The sequence below is a fragment of the Pituophis catenifer genome, unplaced genomic scaffold (assembly GCF_029215685.1).
Source record: "Pituophis catenifer annectens isolate HBS135680 unplaced genomic scaffold, rPitCat1.0.hap2 SCAF_6, whole genome shotgun sequence".
Classification (NCBI taxonomy): domain Eukaryota; kingdom Metazoa; phylum Chordata; class Lepidosauria; order Squamata; family Colubridae; genus Pituophis; species Pituophis catenifer.
This window is the reverse complement of record NW_027256886.1, coordinates 61,151,917-61,173,397: the sequence shown is the minus strand read 5'-3', so window position 1 is coordinate 61,173,397 and position 21,481 is coordinate 61,151,917. Positions and strand designations below refer to the sequence as shown.

The 21,481-nt window shown below is 37.4% G+C and overlaps 1 protein-coding gene across 1 annotated transcript in view; it reads left to right on the top strand.

Annotated features, from left to right (window-relative positions):
- The window catches only part of EBF3 (EBF transcription factor 3), a 201,948-nt gene extending 181,097 nt beyond the window's left edge, over positions 1-20,851 (top strand). Inside the window, exons 12-16 of the mRNA XM_070946386.1 lie at positions 6-71; positions 1,387-1,564; positions 4,070-4,255; positions 4,675-4,872; positions 20,766-20,851. Coding sequence (XP_070802487.1) covers positions 6-71; positions 1,387-1,564; positions 4,070-4,255; positions 4,675-4,872; positions 20,766-20,797 — 660 coding nt within the window. The 3' untranslated portion in view covers positions 20,798-20,851. The remainder of the gene's footprint in view (positions 1-5; positions 72-1,386; positions 1,565-4,069; positions 4,256-4,674; positions 4,873-20,765) is intronic.
- The last annotated feature ends 630 nt before the right edge of the window (positions 20,852-21,481 follow it).

The window sequence follows — 21,481 nt, the reverse complement described above, 5'->3', positions numbered from 1 at the left end:
TTTAGGAAGTATTACTTAAAAGAGCAGCTGACCTTGTTGAAGCTCTGTATGGCATGCCCCACAACAATCAGGTACGTCCCCATTGTCTTCCCCACTTCCCCATTTATTCATAACTACACTGACTGGATTAAAGATATTGTAATAAATCATAATGTGATTTATTTGATTTTGGTTAAATGTGTTGCATCAACTTACTCATTACGGTTTGGAAGCCATGATTTATGGTTTAGGATCTGAACTGCCTGTTGTGGTTTTTTTCAACTATAGTTAAAGCAAATCCTGCCTTAGTACGGTCTCGGAACCCAGCCCTACAATTGCAAGTATTTTCAACTTGAACATCTAACAAAGTACCAGTACATTATTGTGGTGCATAGCAAAATTCTGTTGGCAGTTTGATATGAAGCAAGTGCTCTGAAGCAAAATTTAAATTCCTTGATTCTTTTACTCTCATAACCAGTTTTTCTATCCCAACGTGGTCAATTACAAAAAAAAAAGGTGGTAGTGATGGAGAAGCATGGAACTAATAAGTAATAATTTTAATTAGCAATTTTATGATGTTTGTGTGTCTATATTTTTCTTGACTCTACACCACCTTGAGTCCTACGGGAGAAAGGCGGTATAGAAATATAATAAATAAATAAATAAAATAAATAAACTCCAAGGACATGAAGCTTGCTTTGTTGAAGCTATATACAGAGCCGTGATGGCGCAGTGGTTAGAATTGCAGGCTAATTCTGCCAACTGCCAGCAGTTCGATTCTCACTGACTCAAGGTTGACTCAGGCTTCCTTGCTGCTGAAGTTGGTAAAATGAAGACCCAGATTGTTGGGGGCAATATGCCGATTCTGTAAATGCTTAGAAAGGACTGTAAAGCACTATGAAGCGGTATATAAGTGCTATTGCTTTATGGCATGCCCCAGAACAAGCAGGTAGATCCCGATTGTCTTCCTCACCAATAGTCATGGCTACAGAGGTCCACAAGGACATTGGTACCATCAAGCAGATCACAGCTTTATAAAAACTGCTACACCAGATAAAAACACAAGTTGCTTATTACAAAATATCAAAACAGTAATTTGTTACATAATACAAAAAGAAGTGTTTTATTTTTTTTTTTTAAAGAAACAGATGTTATATTAGTAAGAGTGCTAGCAAGATTTTTAAACTATTTCTGCCCTGGGTTCACTATTGGAAAATTATACAATTTTTACTGTACAATGTACAATACTTGTAAATTAAAAGGAATGTAATCTTGCCAAAAACACAGTAATCCTGCCTGATATAACCATAGGTCAATAGGCATCATTTATTAGGAATTGCTACATGAAACACAGGGTAATTAAATGATATTATATGTTAGAAAAATTATCCATTTACTGTTTCATAGGAAATAATCCTGAAACGAGCAGCTGATATTGCAGAAGCATTATATAGTGTGCCACGTAACCACAATCAGATTCCTACACTTGCCAACACTCCAGCTCATACTGGTATGATGGGAGTAAATTCATTTAGCAGCCAGCTAGCAGTTAATGTTTCAGAAACATCACAGGCTAACGACCAAGGTACGTGAAGAATTATGAATTATGCAGCAAAGTTATTTCTTACCGTTGTACAAAACCATTAGTTTAGTTATGCAATTAGCTTTCTCCTTATTGGGATTTTTTCAGTTTTATTTTGTTTGTCATGTTATATTAATTGGAAAGGATTAATAACCTGAATTTGATAATAACTAAGCATTGTAAAATATGAAATTTGAAAACTTTGTAAAGAACACTTTAGCGTATCTTTCTTTGTTTTTCGTCACACCTACAGTTTGCTTTTTACTACCACTTTCTTTTGGTCAAATCACACTTCTTCCTTTATAAAATTTTGACTAATTTTTTTTTTAATAAAGAAATCATCAGCAATGATTACCAGCAATGTTCTACAATTACAGGTAGTCCATGACTTACGAACACAATTGATCCCAAAATTTCTGTTAAGTGAGACATTCATTCAATGAGTTTTACCCCATTTTACGCCCTTTCTTGGCTCAGTTGTTAAATGAATCACTGCAGTTGATAAATTAGTAACTTGGTTGTTAACTGAATCTGAAGATCACAAAAGGTGATCACATGACCTTGGGACACAGCAACGATCATAAATATGAACTTATTGCCAAGCATCTGAATTTTGATCACATGGTCATTTCATAACATTGAAAAACAATCATGTCACTTTTTTCAGTGCTGTTGTAACTTTGAACTGTCATTAAATGAACTGTTGTAAGCCGAGGACTACCTGTATAGTTGCCTAACTTTTGAGTAGAATAAATGTGTGTGTTACAGTTAACAGGAATTGTGATACCCATTTTCTACTATATTTGACATATTTGACTAAAGCATGCTTCAGTAAATTTATTTTTCTAATAGCAAAATATATTAGAGTTATGGCGATATATAAATTTCCATCTGGTTTCAACATAAGAGCCTTGGTGGCGCAGCAGACTAAAGTGCTGTTAAATAGCACCAGCTGCCTGCATTTACTGCAAGTTCAAATCTCACCAGGCTCAAGGTTGACTCAGCCTTCCATCCTTCCGAGGTAGGTAAAATGAGGACCCGGATTGTGGGGGCAATAAGCTGACTTTGTATAAAAAAGAACACCGCTTATGGGGGGCCGAAAGCCCTACTAAACAGGTATATACAAAAGTATGAAGGCTATTGCTTAACGCATTGTAAGCCACCCTGAGTCTCCGGAGAAGGACGGCATATAAATTGAACCAATAAATAAATAAATAAATAAATAAATAAATAAATAAATAAATAAATAAATAAATAAATAAATAAATAAATAAATAAATAAATAAATAAATAAATAAATAAATAAATAAATAAATAAATAAATAAATAAATAAATAAATAACTCTTGACTCATGTTGCTATCAAAAATGTATTCCCTACACTGAAGCATAGTCATTGGTTATAGTTATTCAATATTTATTAAAGCATGATAAATAGAACAAGTTCTTTCTTATTTCTACTAGGAAATTATCAATATTAAGAAGGACGGTTTTCTTTGAAACAATTTTACATCTCTGCAGAAAGCTACATGACTTTATAACTGCTTTTGCAAAATATGTGATCTGAAAACTTTAAAAGGGAAAGCTTAGATTTTGATGATGCAACCCAGCCATTTAAATTATGAGAATGATTGATAAAGATAAATGTGAGTGAAAGTGACAAAACCACATTGAAAAAAATGTGTTTGCCAGAAGCAGGAACAACTCAGAATGATCACAGTTGGTTTAAGTAGAGAAGGTGTGAAAAAAATGACCTTTCCATGCAAAGAGATGAAAGAGCAAATGACATAAGCCAACATGGTGCGATCAGTCAAAAGTCTGCAGTCTATGTCCCAAAGGTGCTTTTCCAAAAGTCATCTGAACTTTCTTGGTTTTTTTTTCCCTTTGAAACCGTTTTGCTTCTCATCCAAGAAACTTCTTTAGTTCAGCTTCTTGGATGAAAATTGAAACATTTTCAAGAAAAAAACCAAGTCCAGTTGCCTTTTGGAAAAGCACCTTTTGGGACCGGAATGGGACAACTTGCCATGACCAATTCACCATGGCCAACTCACTGTGGCCAACCTGCCATGCTTAACTTGCCGTCGGATAATTTGTCATGGCCAATTCACTGCAGGACAACTTGCTGAGGGACAATTCAATAATTCAACTTAATTATTTAAAATAATTTTTAAAATATTTTAATTTTTGTCATTCACATTTCATTCTGTCCCTCCGTTGGCATCCTTTCTTTAATAATTCTATTCCATCATTTCTTTGATATTAGTGTAATTCTTGTCGTGTGGCGAGTTGGCCTGCAGTGAGTTGGCCATGGCAAGTTTGCTATGGTGAATTGGCTGCAGCAAACTGATCACAGAGAGTTATCCTAGACCCCTTTGGGACAGCTGTGACGTGGAGGGCTGAGAATCTCCATGACCATTTAACCATGCAAACTATGATGTTGTAGGAAACTCTCCATGCCCCATAATAATAATCCTGTTTTTGGGGTGGGTTTTTCCTCCCAATTCAGTAGGTTATAGTCGCAACACAAGCAGTGTTTCCCCGCGAGGATACGTCCCGAGCAGTACTCCTCAACAGTCCAATTACAACACAGTCAGCAATAGTATGAATGGATACGGCAATGCCAGCATGCCCAACCTTGGTGTACCTGGTTCCCCTGGATTCCTTAATGGCTCGACCGCGAATTCCCCTTACGGCAGTAAGTCTTTATTTCTAAGGCACATCATTACATCATTCCTGTTTGTTAAGAATTACTTTGTTACTTCCTTCGACATAAGCTACTGGATAAAAGGAGGGGTGACTCTGGAGGCTAGACAATTAAAAAAGAAGAAGGAAAAAGATCACGGACAATATATTGGTACTTTCAAAAAAAATTAATGCTAAAAGAGGAAAAAGTAAGTACCAGATTGGACTGCTCAATTTACAATCAAAGTCCAAGACAAAAGAGTTTGCCTGTTATCCAGAGCGTGGCAAGCCAAAGCATTTTATTTTTATATATGTTATTATCCTTCCCATAAAGAGGCGAGGCCCTACGATACATCTTTTTTTTCCCCTTTCCCTTCCTGTTTGCCATAAACATCCTCAATATGAGTCCTGATTATTTTTGCTTTATTGCAGTAGTGCCGTCAAGCCCTACCATGGCAGCCTCTTCGGTCACCCTTCCTTCAAACTGTAGCAGTACACACGGCATTTTCTCATTCTCACCTGCCAATGTCATCTCTGCAGTGAAACAAAAGAGCGCCTTTGCTCCTGTGGTCAGGCCCCAAGCTTCTCCTCCGCCATCTTGCACCAGCGCAAATGGAAATGGGCTTCAAGGTGAGCTGGATCTCTCTATTACATTTCCTGTGATTTCAGGGTTTTGATGTTTTTTTCTATTCAGAAGATGACATTTTTCAAGTTTTGGGGGAAAAAAACATTATTATCACAAGCAAATATCAAAAGACAAAAAAACCCCAAACTTTAGAAACAAAATACATAGGTTTTTTGTTTTTTAAAAAAATGGCTTTTACTGCAGGAACAAAAGCTTGATCTTAAATGCAGCAGCAAAACCATAGCCTACAATTTTAATTTAAGCTGATTATTTGTAATAATTATATTAGAAGAAGGAATAGGTGTTTGCCCATCATTTCTGTATTGATTTTTAAACTAAAGTCCAAATATAGAATGTTTCCCATAAACCAGGTTTGTTCCTTTAAGTTTGTACATATTTTATGCATCCAATTTTTATTTTTATTTTGATAGTGATATTTTAATCGGCAGCATTTCCAAGGTAGGACTAACACTAACCCTGAAAAATGTCAACAAATATTTGAAATTTGTTCAGGGCTGCTGTTGTTCCCCTACAAGTCTAAGTTTCTGCTTGCACTGGATCTTATTCCAGTTGCCAATAGAAATACCAGAATAAATAACTATTAAAAAGCTTGAGGACATTAATGAGTGAACATTTACAGAGGGAAGGAAAGCCACTGCAAACACTTTTATTCAGGATATAAGATTTTTATTTAGAAATCTTTATATCTTTTTCAAATGGAAGTTTAATATCTGTCTCCTCTGAATTGATCTGAAACTTATCTATGATGCACACCAAAACACAATCTAAGCATTTAAGACCATATAAATTGCTAGAAAGTACTACAATATTGCAGCAGCCACTCCCTCTTAGTTAACAGAAGTATTCACATTTTAGACTTTTTATCATGTAAACTTTGTAGTATGCACTATATAATCCAAATACAACTTTCAAGCATATCTTATATATATGTTATTTTAAAAAATTAAGGTTAGTCAAATTTATGCCATTAAATATGCTATTTTTGACTTTTAAAAAAGTGATTACTTTTTAAAATATCCACTAATAAAAAATAGTGATTAATATGCCACTGTATTTGGTTCTGTATAGAGTAGAGATCAGAAATCGCCCAGATTGTTGCTTGGAACCCAAGCTACAGATTCTTTCCTCAAACGTGATGTCTAAATCCTGAGCAATTTTTAAAAATTGAATTCAGTTCTTTTGTTCCTTTGGGATTACCTGATCACTAAGAGCATTCTGACTTTAAAAAATCACTTCCAAACAATGAAATCCAATAGAGTCTTCATCATTCTTCTTCCATCACCCAGACTATTTTAGTAAAAAAATAGTTTTGCTGTCCTCATCTCCAGAAATTGAGTGAGACAGAAGGTTTCTGAAAGTTCAGACCTATTCAAGATGAACTAGATTGGCCCTAATCTGCTCCAGGCTCCATAATGATCAGCTCTGGATTTGCCAGTTGCCTGAATTTTGGTGAATAGCCCTGTCATTAGATGGCATATCTCAACAAGCATAACCAAGCCAGGCAAATCAAATTTAAGGAATAAAATATGTAACCAAACCAAGTATCTCTGCTTGAAAGATATTTGTTAGTCAATATCATGCTTCAAGGCATCAGTTATTTAGAGTGGGTACATCTTTCTCAACATACATCTTCTCAAATTTTTATTTATGCATTAGCAAATGTGATATAAATAATTTCATTTTAATTTCTTGTCCCTGGGAATAGTTGCTTTAAAAAAAAAACACCAGAACCCTTTTTACAATTCTAGCAAATTCTGTTTGTTGAATCATTTAATCATCCTCTGAATTGTATCTGTTATATGAAATAAGCATTTGAGAAGTTATTTATTTGGCCTTTATTACATTGAAAAACTAAACCAACCATAGTTTAGAATTTTGCAGAAACTGAAAACATTATTAACCAGTACAAAAATAGCAAACAGCTTTTAATATAATTAAATTAAATTTAGGCATTTTGATTTAAATAAATATATTTGAGAATTATTCAAGTAATTGTTACCTGAGAATAATAGTTGCTTCTAATTGGAAACATGTAGTAACCACGTGCCTCAACTATAGATTGGCATTGAGATGTTCACTACAGCAAATCTTGAAGCAGATAATTGGTTACAGTATATGTACCCTAGATTTTCTGATTTACAGTCAAGGGTTTCGTGTAATCTTAAATGGCAGTAGGTAAATCAGGGGTCTCCCAGCTTTATTTATTCCTTTCTTCTACCTCTATTTTAGCTCTTTTTCTGTCAATTAGTAGAAATATATCAAGGCACTTCCTCTCATCTTCCTTTCATAATGCGTCAGAAACCCTAAACCCCTCCTTTCTCCCATTCTTCTATGCAGGAGTCTCTGGAAATTTACCAGTGCCTCAGCCCTTTCTTCCTCCCTCCTGGCTGTAATTTTAAATCCCCAAACCAGTTTAGGAATCCTTTGTAGCCCGCATCTTCCTCTTCCAGCATCTACTACTGATCTCAGGAAATGGGAGAGGTAATTATGAATATGAATTGCTAAATATGCCAGCCTCTTCCCAATAAATATATATATATATTTGTATGAATGGGCTTTGTTTTTCCTCATATCTGGCCTGAAAGCCTGAATCAATGGATGCTGCTTTACATGCAAGGAGATATCCATATGATTCAATTTCCACATTGCAGAATAACATGTGAAGAAGTATGTCTTGAACAAAGAATTTTTAGATGGTATATTTTTTAAAGGTAGCCAGGAGGAGGAACAGGTCTAAATGGTTCCAAGTGGGATTTGAGACATAGAAACCTGAAAGGAAATAGATGCTTTCAACGATGCTTTCTCCTGATTGAGAAAGCATTGTTTGCAATATCAAGAAAACAATCAAACTTTACTGAGCTAATCAGGCCAAGGATTTTGATGATAAAAAGTTGATTCAAACATGCATATCGAGGTGACGCAGTTTTTATCTGCAAACCTGGGTCACCTGGAGGTTCATGGGGGAAGCATTCACTTAGAAGTAGGCCCTCATGAAAAATCACCCGCAAGTCAATGCGCTATCATGTAAAATAGAAGATCTGACCTGCTTTCCTCCCCCTGATCTGGGATATATTGGCTTAGACATAACTATAATGAATGGAATGGATATTTTTTTCAGTGCAATCTTGAAATTATATAATCCCCATTTGTATACCACACCATCCTTTTTTTTTTAGTTTGTTTGAACCTCTTATCACATGAATTCATTTTCTATCTATATACCCCACTGCATATTGAACAAGATATACATTTTAATAGAAATGTATTAAAAATACATTTAATTAATAGAAATTAATTAAAATTAATAGAATTCTGCAAACGTTCATAGAACCACTTTTGGTTACGGAAGTTCACTTGATGACTTCGTGCCAGTCTCCTATCTTGATCCATTCTAACCCAGGGGTCAAGTCAAAGATTTTATTACAGACAAAGGCCAACCATATTACGGTTGGTTATGGAGAATAATAACCCTTATGGCTAATTAATATATACCTATTAAAAACTCTGACAAACTTCACTTACATTAAATTACGGCAGCTACTGTAACTGTTATTTCCTCTCTCGTGTGGCAAGCTGTTACGCACGATTTTGCCATATTTTGGATAAGGTGTTTGTATACGCACCAATAATTAGTAACTGCAAACCAAATTCTGGTTGCAGCCTCTAATCATAAAAGTGCACCTGGTACACACCTCAGAAGCTGCACAATTGCCCTGAGAAACCTGGTTTGTATTAATATGAGCATTATGTAATTAGAATATGTGTCACGGCAGACTGTAAACAAACCGAGCCAGTGATTTCAACTGGAACAATTTGATGGCAGCCAAGACCAAGCTACATAAACCATCAAATATGGTGGGGAAATATATAAAAAAAATGTGCTGAATTTGAGAAAAATTAAAATGGCTGTTGTAATTCTTTGTTCTGCTGGTGCTCTTTGTGATTTTATTCCTCCTGAAGAATGGCATGCCACCACTTCAGTTAACTGAAGCATTTAACTTGCTCTGTCTATTGAAAATGGACAATTCAATGGTGCAGCTTCAGTGTTTTGGCCATTATTTTGATCTTTTGGTACTTAATGAATAAATTATCCTCGCTACAATTACAGGCTAATGCCTTTAGTACCAAATAAAGTTGTTGAGAGCGGAACTGCATAATCAATGTACAATAATACCAGAATGTTTAAATCAGATAATCTAGGTGGATGTTGCTGCACTGTATTTTTGGATAAGATGTTGCTATAGAGATTAAACAAAACAAAACACAGTCTTGTCTTATACTAAGTACTTGCATTAGGTATTGCATCAGAAAGTACCCCATTCAAATTGCATCTAATCCTTACATAGGTATAGTTTTAAACTATTGATAGATAAAAGCATAAGGACAAGATTGCAACACTGATAAATACTTATTGATTAGGTATTAAAATATATAGGGGAATGTCCTTTCCTAAATTCTTTTTTTTTTTTTGGTCCAATCCAAAGTTTTTCATTGTTAAGTACTAGCTTACAATACTCAACAAACAATTTGGTCTATAATTGCCAAGGCCATATCCAGCAACTTTTTCAAGGAATTATAAAAGCCAACACATCCTCATAAAGTATCCCCTTTGTCTATTGAGGTACTCCATGGACAGTTTTGAGAAAAGTTGGAGGAAGGAGTATACATCTTTTTCAGTTCCTAGAAGAAAAGCAGAATATATATATTTAGCAAACAAATGTTACTATATTTGAAAACTCTGATAGAAAGAGGATGAAGTTATTTTTCTAATGTGATTAAGTAATAAGTGTAAAACTTTTGTTCTGAATCAGTTTAGGTTTTTTGATATTTCCATCCTTAATAACTCTCTTGAGATTTGGTTCAGGGATTTTTAAAAAAATTCCTTTATATTGTAGTAAAACAATTGCACAGTTTGCTTGGCTAGGTGATAGAAAGAAGAATTAACAAATCTTGGGGAGCGGAGTGAAATTTTGCTTCACCAGCCCAAATATATATTTGGTGGTTTCCCTCCAAATTATATTGGAAATTAATAATAGGAAGAAACATGAAGGGCCTTCATTTGTCTGTTTGATTGTTTGCTCAATTTCTATGGCTTCCCATCTCAGTCAATGACTCTGAGCAGCTTATGATTCGTAATAATGACTTGTAATAATAATAGCAATAGCACTTAGACATATACTACTTCACAGTGCTGTACAGTCCTCTCTAAACAGTTTACAGAGTCAGCATATTGCCCCAACAATCTGGGTCCTCATTTTACCGACTGGAAGGCTGACTCAACTTTGAGCCAGTGAGGATCAAACTGCTGGCAGTGAGCAGAGTTAGCTTACAATACTGCATTCTAACCACTGCGCCATCACAGATATTAATAATAATAATAATAATAATAATAATAATAATAATAATAACAACAACAACAACAACAACAACAGCAGCAGCAGCAGCAGCAGCAGCAGCAACAGCAACAACAGCAACAACAACAATAGCAACAACAGCTATTTGGTGACTCATTCCAGTTTTAACAACAAGCATCCAACAGTTTAATAGAAATCTTATGTCAGGGTGTGCATAGACTGACTTGTAGTATAACTGATATTTATCTTCTCAATTAATCAGTAATAAAGATTCAAAGGAAATAATAAAAAGAAATTAATATTTGAAATTTACATTCTAATATAAACTTTTTCTAAAAATTACTTTTTGCCAGCTAAGCTCCATGTAGTAAATTTCAGAAAATTTAGCCATGCCCCGTGAGCATCTTTGAGATGAGCACATGTGTAGCTAACCCTGAGCTTCATCATTTGGAGGATGATTGCCTTAATTTAATTTACTTGTGAGATGAGTTTACTTGAATAGTTTAGCAGGAAGCAGACAGAAAGATCCCACACCTTAATTTTTTTCCCATTACTTTATGATTTAGGTGTTGATTGTATCCATAGCAGTGGTGGGATTCTGACAGTTCTACCCGGTTAGGGTGAGCTGGCCTAGGCTGCCGCCACTGTACTGCCCGCCCCTCCATCCCTGGCCTTGCCTGGCTGGCTCCATCACCACGTCCACATCTCCATCACATGCGGCACTGGCTAGGTAGCTGCCCCCATGTCCCAGGGCTTGCCTGTCTTGCTTCGCCACCGGCACTGCAGCTCCATTCCCATGCTTCCTGCTTGCCTCTCAATGCTGGCTGAGAAGCTGCATGGCAACGCTAGCTCCTTAGCTCTCTCCCCCCTGGCCAGGAACCACATGACCGTGCTGGCTGGAGAGCATTCTTTTGCCCCTGGCTGGGAACCTCATGGCCATGCTAGCACGGCCCTGCTTGGAGGACACTTGCCCCACTGGTCAGGAGGCTGCTTACCTGCCTGGCCAGTGTCATAAGAGAGGGAGGCAGAAAAGTTCGGCAAAGTCTTCTCCATCTTCTTGGCCTCAAACAAACAGGCACATGCACCTCATGGTGCCGGGATCTTCTGTGAGGAGACGGTGCATGCCCACGCACCATCTCCTCGCAGAAAGTCCTGGTGCTGTGAGATGTGTGCATGTTCTCTGTGTGTTTCAGGCTGAGAAGGAGACGACTTGGCCGAACTTTTCCTGCCTCGGAAACTGCCTTTAAGTAGGAAGGACAGGCTGTGGCAGCTGCCTTCTGAGCAGCTTTGGCCGACCCGAAGAACAGGGTGATGGCGGCGATGGGCCAAGAAAACAACAGGACACATCAGGACAGTGCCATCCTGAAGCTCATAAGCAGGCCATCCTCCTGGTTGGTTCTGGCCACGGCTGGCACCAGCAGGCAATGGGGTGCGTGGCCAGGATGAAGAACAGGACAGCAGCAATGGGACTTCCAGCGGCTGTGCACCCCATTGCCTGCCAGTGCCGGTGCCACTTGTGGCCAGATCTGGCCAGGAGGATGGCCTGCTGATGAACTTCAGGCCAGTACTGTCCTGATGTGTCCCACCACGACTGCCGCCGCAACCTTGCTTGCCGTTGGACTTGCCAGCTCCAATGGTTGCAGCTTTGTGACCCTCCCACACCCCCAGGTATGGTGAGCCCCAAATTGGGACTTGACAGCATGCTTTTCACTCCAAACAGTCCGGACTTGAAAACACATGGCTGGGATAGAGGAACAGTCCTTCTTAACAAGCTCCAAACTGATTTGCAAGTCTGGGTACCCCGTATGAGAGCTGGAAGTCCGGTACTCTGGTGCACTCATTTCTGTTTCCCTCTATGACCAGCCTTGGAAAAAGCCTGCCCTTACAATCACATGTCTGAAGCCAAAGCTGGGCTTGCAGCTCTCATGCAGGGAACTCAGACTTGCAGCAACAGTTTTCAGCTTGTTAAGAAGGACCGCTCCTCCACCCCAGCCATGTGTTTTCCAGTCCGGGCTGCTTGGAGTGAATAGCATGCAATATGCTGCCACTCCCGGGATTCCCTGCATGAGCGCTGAAAGAAAATTGGCCAAGCTCCAAATGCCTGAACTGGCGAGCGGGAAGAGAGATTCGCTGTCTTGCTGGTTGAGTATGTATGGACTGAGTAGGCTTTTTGCTCCCCCCCACCTCCCGATCCCGATCCAGCGTGGCACGGAAAATGGGCCATTTCCATTGGCCCTTCTCTTTTTTCTCCCCTAGCCTCCTTTTGCCAGTATTCAGCAGGCAGGCAATACTATTTAGATTGGCTTTTATTTTGTCAGCCTAAGGGTGGATGGGGGGGAAGGTAGGAAATTGCCCTGTCTTTGCAGCATCGGTCATGTGACTAAGTGGGTGTGGCCAACTCCACGTCACTCACAGCAAGGTGCCGCCCCACCTTGCCATGAATGACGTAGAGTTGGCCATGCCCACCTGGTCGCCTTACCACCTAGCCACGCCCACCTTATCCATGCCCACAGAACTGGTTGTTAAATTATTTCAATCCCACCACTGTTCCATAGCTCACATTTCCTCCAAAAGCTTCAACTTTTGTTCTGACCCCAAACTTGAATCATGTATTGACAGACAGAAATAGAAGAAGCTACCAAAATCAGGAATAGTAACACAGGATATTGGGTTTACCAAAAACTTAAACCTACACATACAACTAGTCTTTGGCTTACAATCACAATTGGGACCAGAATTTATATTGCTATGCAAGGCAGTTATTAAGTGAGTTGTGCACAATTTTACAATTTTTTTTTCCAGAGTTGTTAAGTGAATCACATGGTTGTTAAGCAAATCCAGCTTTCTCCATTGATTTTGCTTGTTGGAAGCCAGCTGGGAAGATGACAAATGGGAATCCTGGGATGCTGCAACCATCATCCTGAACTGATCATGTGACTGGGGGGATGCTGCAATGGTTGTAAATACGAGGGCTGGTCATAACTTACCTTTTTCAGTGCCATTGTAATTTTGAATGGTACTAAATAATTGTAAGTCAAGGACTACCTGTAATTGAGTTGGTCAGTCAATCTCCCTTGAGATAAATATTTATGAATTGGAACACTTGGGCATAGCATCTCTGAAGGATAGCATTCCTTTGTAATCTATATATATATAGTAATCTATATATATATATATGAGCCTTGATAGTACAGGGGTTTAGTGCACCCTGTTATTAACACAGCTGCCTGCAATTTCTGCTGGTTCGAATCTGTCCAAGGCTCAAGGTTGACTCAGCCTTCCATCCTTTCTAAGGTAGGTGAAATGAGGACCCAGTTTGTGGGGGCAATAAGCTGACTTTGTGTAAAATATACAAAAGAATGAAGGCTATTGCTTAACGCATTGTAAGCCGCCCTGAGTCTCCGGAGAAGGGCGGCATATAAATCAAATTAAATATATATATATTTAAAACCACTCACACATTAATCACGAATTCTCCAGAACCGTAAAGCCTACAAACTTGAAATTTGCCATGTATGTTCCTCGTGGCTTCTAGGTGCTCACTAAGAAAGAATTTTTCGAAATGACCATCAGAGCATTAGTATTTCCTATATTATTATAACATGCTCTGATGCTAATTAGTTAGACATTCTACTCCCCCTCCCAGCTTGAAAATAACTCTGGAGAGAATGGGATAGCATAGGACAGGCTTCTGTGGGGCAAGCCTCATGGAGAGAAGGGGCTAGAAAGCCTGAGGGAAAGAAGGAGATAGGATAGGAGATGTTTCTGTGGGGCAAGCCTGAGGGAGAGGAGAGGAGAGGATCTCTGGGGCAAGCCTGAGGGAGAGAATGGGAGAGGAAAGGCCAATCGCAACTACTCATTAATTTTCAAACGCTAAGTGTGAATTTATCAAGCTCCATCACATAGTTTCGTAGTGAAGCACGGGTATCGAACTAGTCTGAGATAATATGAGAACTGCAGAGTACAAGTTTTCTCTAATCTTGCCCAATATTAAAGAAAAAAAGCTATATTTTAAAAGCAAAATGAGCTTCCTGTTCACATCTCTTCCAGTGTAATGCAAACATGTATAGTATGTTTATTTATCTAGCACAGACCTAAAAATATAATTATTTTTGTTGTGCTATGATCTTTTATTTATAATATCAAAACCTAAACTCTTTGTAAAACAAGAAATTGCACTCAGAATAACAGTACTAAGAAGAAATAGTACCCAACAAATATTTTCCACCCGTTACACATTCTTTGAAAATATTATTTCATCACAAATCTAAACTATAAGCTTTCTTTTAAAAAAAAAATCACTTTTCAAAATTTGTCGATAATTTCAACTTGCCTGTCCTTTTTAACATTATCCCTGGGAAATCAGTGGCATGATCACATTTAATACATATAAATTTAGAACATAACCCAAAAGTGGCTAATTAGATAGCTGTTCTTCTCAATTTGTTCACGTTCCTTTATGTGTAAGTGAAATGGTATTGTGGATTTTATTAAGCGAGTGGTAAGAGTCAGTGGTATGGTCACAGAAAGTCTACATCTTCTGTTACTGATGTAGGAGAAAATATAAACAGCACTATGAATTAATATAAAAAATCTTGGCACCTATCAGTATTCATTGTTGTATGAATGTTCCTTGTGCCATCATTGTTCCAGTTTCCAGTTAAATCATGATCCACCAAGAAAATAATGCAGACATATGACTATGGAGATTCTAAGTCATCCAGGTCATGGTTGTCCCAAAGTGCTTTTTCAAGAGGCAACTGGACTTTCTGGTTTTTCTTTGAAGACATTTTGCTTCTCATCCAAGAAGCTTCTTCAGCTCTGGGTAGAGAAGGCGCTAGAGCTGAAGAAGCTTCTTGGATGAGAAGCGAAACGTCTTCAAAGAAAAACCAGTTGCCTCTTGAAAAAACATCTTTGGGACAATGCAGACACATATTACAGAATGATACAGTATTATGTCATTCTGTCGCTGCCCAGAGTTGTTTTGTGACTGAAATGGGCCTTCTATAAATTTGATATATAAATAAAATAAAATAATAAATGTATTGGTGAATATAATTATAAGTGTATATATACAATGTGTGCGTATGGATGTGTGTGAGGTAAATATGAATGTTCTGAAGATCATTTGGAAGCATACTAAGGAAGAAACTTAGTTTATCATTTATGCCACACGGAATTCCTTATATTTGGTTTACCAACTATGCACAGGCATAATTGAAGACATGCATATAGATATTCCTTATGTGGGATTCAGGTGATTTTCATTTTGTTCTCATAACAGTCAAGATAGATGAAATAAATTATGAGACAGTAGCTATTCAAAGACAATATATTGATCTTCTCTCAACAGGTTTTCCCCTACAAAACTCTAATCACTAAACTATAGGTAGCCATTTATATATTAGAGTTAACCACAAAATCACAAGCTTGATGGCATTGGTAATGCTGTGTTTGAGTTCATGCCCCGTTTACAAAATTGTATTGTTTGAAGAAAGATATATTTATATTTTTTCCCCAAAAAAACATGCTTGAGAAGAAGATGAAAAGAGTTTCTTCTGTTATGAATCTACCTCAAGATTAAAGTCCACTATTACAATCATGGTGTTTAGATTTGTTGGCTTGCTTGTTTAATAATGGACCATGCAGGACACTGAAAGCCAAAATCTCCACCAATGTTTCACTAAATTACAGGATGGCGAAATGTGGTTGAAGGTTGCTTTTTCCATTATTGCCCCTATTTTGACACAACCCTTGCCTCTAAATGCTGATGGTGTTATTAGTATTCATTGCCATCAATTAATGGAATAGAGCTTACTGTAGGTAACCGAAGCTGTGCTCTGTCCCTCATCTCCGAACTGCATTTACCACAAGGGAATGTTGGCCACAGATTGTGAACAATGCCTCCCATTCCTTCACCATTTGGTATTGTTTCTTCCAATCCTGATGGCATCATTGTGCAGAGCTAACTACATTGGAACCCTGCCATATTGGAAGAATTCACAGCTGGCAAGAGCTGGCTGCCATCCAGACAGTGGCACGTAGGGGTCGAAATGCGAGAGCATCTGGCTGTTATGCTCCATCTGTAAACCTGTGACTAATCTTTCCATGTAAACAAAGACATGTTCCAAATAGTGCGCACAATTTGCCCAATTCCATTAGTTATAGGGAATACCAGAGGTATTCCTCTCGAAAACATAAGAGTGTAAGGAATGTACATTTTTCTAAACCTAGTTTCTGCTCTGGTCTTTATTTGTATGTAAAAAATATGTTATAAGCAAGTAGCAAACTGGATTAAAAAAAGCATCTGCCATAGGATGATGATGGACATGTAGAGAGAGGTGTGGTTTATGCATGGCATTTGCTTCCCACCCTTCAAATTTCATGAGTACCGTGTAAGGATTTAAATTGATTAAATTGGGTGTTCATAACTCTAACCATTCCATATGAAAAAAGAATTCATGATAATTACTATTCCCAAAGATCTCTGTGCTGAAGTATGAAACTTGGTTATTTTAAGGTCAATGAATGTTCACCTAATATAATTATGCAAATATTAGATCCACAGCTATGCACTGAAACAGGTGTGTACCTTTGTGGTGGTCGTATCCATTTCACCCATTGGTCTAACTACGGCATGCCTGTAGGCTTGCTTGTCTTTTCCAAATTACAGCATTTTCTTATAACTCAACTGGCTTTAATTTATCAATTCAAAGCAAATTTTCCAAAGTAACAAAGGATTTGAGTGTGTACTAAATACATACTATAGTTTGAATGTGGGGTCTTTGCCACGTAATATCTCTGCCCCCAAAATATATATTGAAGATTTTAAAAAGCCACAATCTTAGGCAGATCATCTAAAAATCAAAAGCTCACTCTACCCAACATGACTCAAACTAAGAGCAAATTTCCTCCTTTGACCATAATATTTCTATCCAACCCTAACATATACTCTGCTACTAATCTCAGAATCAAATCTATGTGGTACAAATAAGCAAAAACTTGCTAGCTTATATGTTTCCATAAATTGGCAGCCAATAAAATTTACATTGCATATTGGTGGACTTAAAACTGTTCTTGTTCTCCGTCCCCTACACCCAACATATAGAGTGTTACAGTTGATCATCCCTTGTCCTTTCATCTTTGAGAGCCCTTATAAAAAGACCACCGTACCTACCAGCAAAACCTAGGAAGAAAATTGCCTGCAAGAAGAGAGGAGAGGAGACAAGAGAAGAGGGAAGGGAAGGGAAGGGAAGGGAAGGGAAGGGAAGGGAAGGAAGGGAAAGGAAAGGAAAGGAAAGGAAAGGAAATCCATAGAGGGAAAAATAATGCATTTTTGGCAGCTTCAGAAATATCAAATTTAATGGTAGAGCTGCTGTGAAATTACATTGAACGACACTTCTTACAGCTCAGATTCCTTATGCTGCTTATTTAAGCACATGGATAGTCATGCAAAGAGATTGTATTACATAAGAAATGTGTACATACAACAAGCTTTCAGGGGAAAAATGCAACAGCAAATCTGAGATAAATTGATATTTTTTGAAATTAATGAACTGGGAAATTGAAGTTCACATGACTAAATAAAAATGTATTAATATTTCTTGTACAAAAATTAATGAGAAACGGTGTCATGATAACATTTAAGTACTATTAGGTTAAACCATCCAAATTATGACACTACTAGGAAGTTAACTAGAACATAATGACAAATTTTAAAATCTTTTTGCTTAACAAGCCTTTTCTTTGCATCCAATATATAATTATATAAATATCCTGAATAAGAGAAGGCATGCATCCTGAATGCATTTAAAATTTAGAGACATTCAGTACAGGTATTGCAAGCCCTAGCTTTGCTGGTATTTAAACCTGCAGTCCCATTCTTAGGATAAGACACAAGAGACTATCTGCAAACTTGTCTCCCCTATTAAGTGCTTCGGCGTATTCCTACAGTGCTTCAGTAATTGCATTAATGGCTACTATTTCTTTAAAGTAGGTAGTATCAGTTCCTGGGGCCAGAGATCATGCAACGCTGTGGGTACTTTGACCCTGAGCTTTTGGTGTGCGAGAGAGAGGCGCACTGGGACTTCCTTCTACACATTTCAAAAATTAACATGAGCTAACAAATAGGAGATTTGAACTTATGTCTTGTTATAGTGCTTTGATGGATTCCAAAGCAGATGTAAGATAGTAGACTTTGATCTCAGAAAGTCAGTGACTTATTAAAGTCAGCATACAATTAGAAGAAAGTGTTAATTAACAGAATGTCAAAACCGAAGCTGTCCATTTAAATCTGAATGCTTGAAAATATATATATATATAACATCACCAAGGTACTTCCAATTTTACGCGGGAGAAAACCCAAATAACCAAAGACATATATATATATATATATATATATATATATATATATATATATATATATATATATATGTATATGTATATGTATATGTATATGTATATGTATATGTATATGTATATGTATATGTATGTATGTATGTATGTATGTATGTATATATATGTATATGTATATATGTATATGTATAGATATAGATATAGATATCTGTATATATATGTATGTATGTATATTCATTCACTTCATATATATGTATATGTGAGGGTGTGTGTGTGTATGTGTATGGTGTGGGTGTGTGTATGTATGTATATGTGTGTGTGTGTATGTGTGTGTGTGTGTGTGTGTGTGTATTTGTTTGTTTTCTGAGGTTTTCGCAGGTATACGTATGTAGGTCTTTGGTTCTTCGGGTTTTGTCCTGCGTAAAATTGGAAGTACCTTGGTGACGTTTCGACGAAGTCTCATTCGTTATATTCAGGCTGGTGTCTTCGGCCTTGTGCTTCTGGGAGCAATGTGTGATCATGGTTGTTTCAACTGGCAGTTGAAAAGAAGAAACAACCACGATCACACATTGCTCCTAGAAGCACAAGGCCGAAGACACCAGCTTGAAGATGACGAATGAGACTTCGTCGAAACGTCGCCAAGGTACTTCCAATTTTACCTGGGAGAAAACCCGAATAACCAAAGACATATATATATATATATATATATATACTTACTGTGGTGAAATCTGAACCGGTTTGCTACCAGTTTGCTGGCCACGCATGCGCCCAGCGCACCAAGCACACGCTACATGCGCAGGCACAGCTCACATAAAATGTGTGCTGTGCACGCATGTGCATTTCACACCAAACTCACTCTGTGCGTGCATCCACAGTATGTGCCCAAAGGAGGCTTGGGAAGGTAAGTAGAACAGCGGGTGGGGGGGGAATCAGCTGTGGTACACAATCTTGGGAAACTTTGTTTTAACTTTTTTAAAGCATTTTTTACTACTGGTTTGGGCAAATAGGTAGTAAAAAATGCTTTAAAAAAGTAAAAAAAAGGCTCGGACGATCACAGCTGTGCCGTGCAATCCTCAGAACCTTTTTTTTTTCTTTTTTAAAGCATTTTTTTTACTACCTATTCCCCAGAACCAGTAATAAAAAATGCTTAAAAAGTAAAAAAAAAAAATTCTGACGATCGCGTATCGCTCAGCTGATCATCAGAACTTTTTTTTTACATTTTTTTACTACCGGTTTGGCAAACCAGTAGCATTTTTTACTACCGGTTCGGGAGAACCAGCCCAAACCGGTAGCATTTCACCCCAGTGGTGTGTGTGTGTGTGTGTGTGTGTGTGTGTGTGTGTGTGTGTTGTGTATAAACTTTTTCATTTATGGAACTTGAGAAGTGTCTGGTTCTTGACTCAATATAGACTTTCTCCAGGCAGTCTGGGCCACCGTTTGCCATTAGCAAAATGCTAAGAGTGATATCACACATGTGGGAGATAGGATGCTTTGTGCACGCACATACACAGGCACACATGTACACACACACACACTTTCACACAGGTCAGAGTTCTTTTCATGTCAAAGCCAAATCTTTACAAACAAGCTCTGCTAATAAAATCCCATTTTAAAAATAAAATGTAGAAAAGGATAAAGGAAAGGATTCTCTTATTGGATAGCTTATTATACCAAAAACAGATGCCCCGCTCCCACCCCCAAACTGTTTGATAGCTACTGTCTTGCCACATAAAAGTGTCTATCAATTGTTTATCCAGATCACTTTTCCACACAGTACCTGAGTCATGAATACCAACACACTACTACATTACTGCATCTATCACTACTGTGAATTCCAAATGCACTTCTGTTATATAGTCTATTTATGGAATTCTTCGATATCTAATTGGGCACAACCTTTTTTTTTTCATAAACCTTAATTTGCCTACAAAAACTGCATGAACAGAATTTTTTTTTTTAGCTCTAGTCAAAGGCATCTGGTTCCTAATCCAAGTCTTTTAGGAAATGGATTTGGTGAATGCTTCCTAATGATTTTCAGACATTGGTGCTATGAAGAAATAGGTGTGGTCAGCATTAGTTGTTTTGCTTGCTTGTTTATTCTTTCTTTTGCAAGTTCCAATACATAATGCTCGTTAATTAATAGTACTTTCTCTCTCTTTTTTTTTCAGCTATGTCTGGGCTTGTAGTTCCGCCAATGTAAATTCATTTTTTTGTTTAGCTACTGTAGCACCAAGTTCAGAAGATGAACTTTCTAGGGGACAAGTTTAGTATATAAGATATGCTGATGGAACCAGTATCTTCAAAATACAATCAGCAAAACATTGAAATGCTACAAAAAAACCCAAACTTTGTTTAAAAAAGTTTATTTAAAATACTAAGAATCAACATGCAAACAATCAACTTCTTCATGAACAATTCCATTTTATTGACTGAACTTCTCTCATTATTTTCACATTTCTTGGTCCTGAAGAAAAAGGAAAAAGCGACACCTATTTTGTATAAAGTTTCTGATTACGTCTTGGCTATGTCTAGTACTTGCTATGTGTCGGGAAAAACTTTGTGGATGCACCATTTTGATTATCATGAAACACTGATGAAAAATGCCTCCAAAACATTTTTCTGTACTCATAACTAGATTCACAATGGTTGTGTATCTCTATAATGTGAAATATTTTTTTGTGGTGAAAAAAAGGGGGCCAAGGAGGAGGTATGAGCCATCAAAACCGGGGTTGGGGGGGAAAAGGATGAATATATGATTTCAAATAATTTTGGGAGACGGGAGGATGGGAGGGTTGATCATTGCTTAACTTCATCTTAATGAAATGGAACTTTGTAACTTATTGTAGTTAGAAATTGTAACTTTGATATTGAATTCTCTTGCCTT